This window comes from Protobothrops mucrosquamatus, unplaced genomic scaffold (assembly GCF_001527695.2).
Source record: "Protobothrops mucrosquamatus isolate PMUCROS unplaced genomic scaffold, P.Mucros_1.0 scaffold3, whole genome shotgun sequence".
In the NCBI taxonomy this organism is placed as follows: Eukaryota; Metazoa; Chordata; class Lepidosauria; order Squamata; family Viperidae; genus Protobothrops; species Protobothrops mucrosquamatus.
In genome coordinates this window covers 1,659,254-1,665,000 of record NW_015386390.1, presented here as the reverse complement: position 1 = coordinate 1,665,000, position 5,747 = coordinate 1,659,254, and the positions used below count along the sequence as shown (strand labels likewise).

The 5,747-nt window shown below is 40.0% G+C and overlaps 1 protein-coding gene across 4 annotated transcripts in view; it reads left to right on the top strand.

Annotated features, from left to right (window-relative positions):
* Positions 1 to 3,480, top strand: part of HNRNPDL (heterogeneous nuclear ribonucleoprotein D like) — a 9,406-nt gene extending 5,926 nt beyond the window's left edge. For 2 of the 4 annotated variants that reach the window (XM_015832368.2, XM_029287374.1), the window contains exons 7-8: positions 1,425 to 1,518; positions 2,712 to 3,480. In XM_015832368.2, coding sequence (XP_015687854.1) covers positions 1,425 to 1,495 — 71 coding nt within the window. In that variant the 3' untranslated portion in view covers positions 1,496 to 1,518; positions 2,712 to 3,480. Of the gene's footprint in view, positions 1 to 1,424; positions 2,016 to 2,711 lie in introns of all 4 variants that reach the window. The other 2 variants (XR_001549408.1, XR_003810755.1) reach the window with 2 other exon arrangements.
* Positions 3,481 to 5,747: the final 2,267 nt, after the last annotated feature.

Below are 5,747 nucleotides of genomic sequence, written 5' to 3'. Positions count from 1 at the left end.
TTTCCCCCCCCCCCCCCCCCCCCCCCCCCCAGTATCTCAGAACCACCCACTGCAAGAAGGACCGGACCCCAAAGGGGTGGGAAAACAGCGGTCCCTTTGTTGGTCAGATGGTCAGGAGAGCGGGACGACCACTCCTTGCTACCCCTGCTTGCCACCTCGCCAACTCATCCCCTGCCAGAGTTCCCTCTCGGGTAACTGACATAGCTCAACCAGGATGGAGGAGCCCACGATGTCTCAACCCTTGAGCATCGCCTCCCCTCCCCTCCCATCAGCTGCAAAGGACAAAAATCCTCCAAACAAGAGGCGGCAGGCAGGATCAAAGCAAAGGCTAAGTCCATTTCTGGAAGAAAACCTTCCAAGTTGGCTGAGAAACAGGCTAGCAGAAGACACCAGGCCCTGGAGAGGGAATTCTCCAAGGTACAAAAGCAAGCCAAGGCAAAAGCAGAACAAATAGAGGAAACATCCTTTGATCTTCCCTTGGGACCTTCCACCCACGGAGTTTGGTTCCCGGAGGGGTCCCCCCCAGGCGCCTGAGATGGGCCCTCCTTCACTAGGGGGCCACAGAACCCGCACCTGAGGCCACGTTCACACCCACAGCGGCAGAACTCAGGGGGGCGGATTAATAAAGATGCCTGTTGGAAGAGATATTCCAAGAGTTCTGTCTTAAGTTGTAAAGTGGGGTGGGTCCTTACAAGCACTGAGTTTGTCAGCTGGAGAGCTGACAGTCCAGGTTTGAGACCTGAGCTCCTTGGGAAGGGGTGAGCTTCCATTCCTTGCCCCAGCTCCTGCCCACGTAGCTGTTTGAAAGCACGCAAATGCAAGTAGATTAATAGTTACCACTTTGATGGGAAGGTAACAGTGTTCTGTGCGCCTGTGGCGTATAGTTATGCTGGCCACATGACCATGGAAATGGTCTTCTGACAGTACTGGTTCCCTTGGCCAAGAAACAGAGAGGAGGAGCACTGGGCCCTAGAGTTGGACATGACTGACAGGAAAACCTTTACCTTTTTTTACTTTTAACTATGTTAATTGAACTGTCTAATGCAGTGTTTCTCAACCTTGACAATTTTAAGGCATGTGGACTTCAACTCCCAGAGTTCCACAGCCAGCATTGCTGGCTGTGGAATTCTGGGAGTTGAAGTCCACATGCCTTAAAATTGTCAAGGTTGAGAAACACTGGTCTAACGTCTTGATTTTGAGTTTATTGTAAATCACTGAGACCAAATAAATTTTTTTTTTAAAAAAAGTCAACATTCTGAGGTGCTTTTTATAATAATAGTTGATGTCAAAGTTAGGAGTATTACAGAATTTTTTGTGTGTTTAAATAGCAAAGTCTAGCTTGACAAGAGTGCTTTTTTTGTCAAACCAACAACCTGCAGTTTCTTAACGGTTCTTAAAACTGCCAATATTTTCTCTTGCGATAGGACAGCAAAGCACATATGGAAAGGCATCCCGAGGTGGCGGTAATCACCAAAACAACTACCAGCCATATTAAAAGAAATATTTGGGAAGAAACAGGTGTGTATTGGGTGAATGTATCACCTCTCATATATCTAATCTAATTTAAAGATCAATAGACAAATAAATTTTTAAAAATCACTTCTCTTGGATAGCTTATTTTTTTAAAAAAAACAAAACAAAATTAAAACTTGTGTGAATGTCTGTTAAACTTTCTGTTTTAAGTGTCTATAGATCTTTAACTCTGTAAAAGGTGATTCGTCGTCCTTAGTATGTCAGAGAAACATAAGAGTTTTTCTGTTTACATTTTTGTGTGCCAGGTGGTGTAGACGAATAATTAAACTTAATAGAAGTGTTAACCAACAGGTAAAGTACTGAAATGGGTACAACTTAAGCAAAACAAGATTGTTGTCTTCTAACCTCTGACATTATACCTTGTTTGTACCCGCCAGCGGGAACTTCCTTGCAGGCCGTGTGTCACCCTGACCACGTCTATCTCTGGGGGTCGCACGTTGCAGGCAGAGCGCAAGGCATACACCAGAAAACGCTGTCCTGTGGTATGGTCTCTTCCAACTTCATGTACCAGCGTAAAGATTAAAGTGGAAAACTTCAGACTTTGGCTTCTTTTTAAAAAATCTTCTTTGAAGATATAAGTGTCTTAACTTAACTTAAAATGGTTTTTTACAGGAGTTAAAGTGCATAAATGCCTTTACAGCTTAATCATTTTTGGCCTTCTGTTTAGTGTTGTATATCAATTGTGGACCTCATTTTAAGTGTTCGTTCTTTAAGATTTAATGCTTGCTTTTTTTCTTTTATAGCTATTAGTGAAATCTACAAACCAAAACGAACTTTTAAATCTGGGAACATTAAAGATCATGTGCAGTGAGCAGTTTCTATTTTAACCACCTGGCTAACAATAATTTTCCTTGCTGTATTGCCATTTTCTATTTTCATTAGCGGTTGAAGCTATGAAAGATTCTTTCCACAGCTTGGTTTCTAGTAAACCAAGAACTGCTTTGCTGAGCTTCTACAGTTCTTTGACATAGCTCCATCGTTTGAGCTGAACTGGTCAACCGGGATGTAAAATGTAATTGGGTGATCAAAAGTATTTCATGTTGACAGATGCATATGATCTTTAACGGTGAAGCAAGGAATAAATAGAGGACTTAAAGCAGTTCATGAAAATGGACCTTTTAAAAATTCTTCCAAACGTTGCACACAGGTCTCATAATGATTTTGTCTTGGTTTTATAGGTAGAGACTACAGCAAAGCCATCTTGCAGAACTTAAAGGACTGACTGGAGGGGGTAGTCTTCGTGACATGAAATTGTTTTGTAAAAGACTTTTAGTGTATGACACAGCAGTGTCTAACTGTACATAGTGACTGGCTAGTTTTCTTTATGGTTTTTACTTTTTTGTCCTTTTGTCATCTGTGTTACGATGCCAATGTGGTTCTTGTGTTTATACAATTTTATTTGTATAATTTCTTGTTGAATGACTCAAATAAAAACTTACCTTCTGTGACTGTTGCATTTTGAGGTTGTGCTCTTGGCACTGCTGTATAGTAGCAAGAGGTGAACAGTTTTTGAGACGCCGTTGCCATGCTTTCTACAGATGCTGGGACTTGAAGGTCAGCAGCAACTGGAGTGCCGTGTTACGGATATGTACCTGGACTAGAAAATTGCAGTGAGGAGGCTGCAAACAGAGAATGATTATTCAAAAGAGTAGTATCCTGTGTTGTAATGCCTTATGATTTGTTATAATTTTGTTAACTGCTGGGAATCTTCAGTATAGAAATGTTAATAAATAAATTTTCATGCATTGAAATGACCACTTTGTGATCACATGAAAATAGAGGCAAACACAAACCTAATTTATGTAGCCATCAACTTTGGTAAGATGCTGACTGCTAAATAATTGATTTTTTTTACAACTTGTACTTGAGAATATATTCTGAATGTACTGCCACCTTTGTTATTTCTAACCCTAAAGATAATGCTGATAAAATATGTCTGCAAAACCAGTTTATGAAAGCAGAATAGTGGCTGTTTCTAGATAAATATGAAAGCGGGACAATTAGGATTGTTTTCCCCCCTATAATTTTGTTGATTAAAAATGTTTTCTAAAAGCAGATTATCTGAAAATCGGCTGGGCAAACATTTCAGCAAATAAAAAAATAGAGCCTGAATTATGGAGAAATTATGTTACTTAAGGCATAAGTAACAAAAGGCTTTTACAAAAAAACCCTAATATCAGCTGAATTTGAGCACTTTCCTGAATAGAAAATTTAATATGTTGTCAATCTTGATAACATGTTAAAAGTAAGTCTGTAATACAAAAATGTAGCATACTTGGGAAAGTTTGCATATCAACCTAGCATTAAGAATATAAACAGCTTCAAAACTTAACTACCTCATTCAGGCTAATTTTGTCTATAAGCTTAAAGATTTATTTTTATACGTTTTTTTAATGTTAGTTTTGCCCAGAAAATGGCAGCAACTGGCTGATGTTGTCTAATCTCTAAAGCTAACTCTGGTTGAACCTGATCAACAGTTTGAAAACCTCAAGAGTTTAAGGCTTTACTGGGAAGTAAAGAAAAAGTTAAAGTTATATTTTCATGTTTCAAGAAAGTTCAATAGATGCATTCAAGAAATAAGGAATTGAGCTTGACTCAAAGGGACTTCATTTTCATGAGCTGTGATCCATAAAAAGCAAAATTACAAAATGTATTACCAGTTTGATTGAGTTCAGTTTTGCCCATTTGAGATTCAGGTGAGTTGTTTTAGAGTTAATTGAGCAATTGGAAGCAAATAGCTTTTTAGAAAACAGTTATGAACTTGATTCTATTCACTTCTATACATGGCTGATTAACTACAGATAAAGATATTCACGGAACAAAATGGGAAAGGCAAAATGTGTTGCTTGTATTTTAAGAATAGAGCAAAGCAAAACTAAGAATTATTTATATATAGTATTTTAAGTATGAATAAAAAATGTCCAGAATATGAGAAGATTTGGCTCATATTTCAAAATCTGGTTTGGAATGGAAGGTGGTCAAATTAGAGCCACTGATTACTCATGTGATTCCAATGGTTTTAGATGCTATATTGATGAATATTGCAGATCATTGTTAAAAAAATTTTTATTAAAATTTGCTGGGAGCTATCATTTGACACCTCCGAATACTTTTATTTTTCTGATGCTCTTTTATCTATTTAAATTAATTGCCGAAGGACCATTGTGTCTTGGAGACTGGTTGAGAAGGGCATTTCAAGGTTTCCAAAAAGTTTGGACCAATTTAATTCAGCCTTAACGCTATTCATGGTGAGGGATATGGCAGTGATTTAAAACACCCAAACAAGTTGCAGGATTTTAATCTCTTCAGTTCCCCAGTTGGGGAAATTTATCTGCCTGGCAGTTCACAGTAATGTTTTTATTTTTTTTTTAATTGGAAGCATTGTTTTTGGGTCATCTGCTGTTTTATCCACTCCCCTAGAAGATTGATATACCGAAGCTTGGGTTTTTATCAATTTTCTTGGGTTTTTATCAATTTTCTAGGAGTGGGTAAAAGAGGACAGAAACAAAATATAAAATATTATAAAACGTTGTAATGTGGCTGCTTAAGCATCAGTTGAAAAGATGGCTTGTGTTTTGCAACGCAGGAGTGATTTTCTGGCGCCTTTTCTCTGGAAGCCATAAGTGACTCGAACGCGCAGGCACATAATGGCAGCACTTTTTAGGGCCCCAAATCCCCTATTTTTAATGTCTCGAAGATTCGTGTTTTTCAACCGTGGTAACTTTAAAAAAAAGATGAGTGGACTGCAATTCCCAGATTTCCCCACATCCACAGTACAAATTTTCAAGGTCGAGGAACGCCGCAATAGAGAAAGGGGGTAAGGAAACCAAAGAGTTGGAAGTGCCAAAACAACAGGAAAAGCCCCAAGGCCGAATTGCTCCGAGTGTGGCGCGAAAGAAGCGCCGCTCTAGCACCCTGCCTCTGTGATTGCACCCGGGGAGGAAATGCGCGCGAGGAAACGGGGCCTTCGCTCACGTGACCGCGCCGTCGCATTCTTCCCGTCAGCCATTTTAGATCGGAATCAACGAGGCGGCGCCATTAAAGTGCGAGAAAGAAGGAAACAAGGGGGGGGAGCCTGTTTCTCCCCGTAGCCGGAGCTCCGCTTCTCTCTCCGTGGAACCCGATTTGTCCCTTTCGGGCGGGCATAGATTCCTCTCCTCGTTCGAGACCGGCCAGCCGAGTCTCTACAGCGCCCCCCCCAACACACACACTCA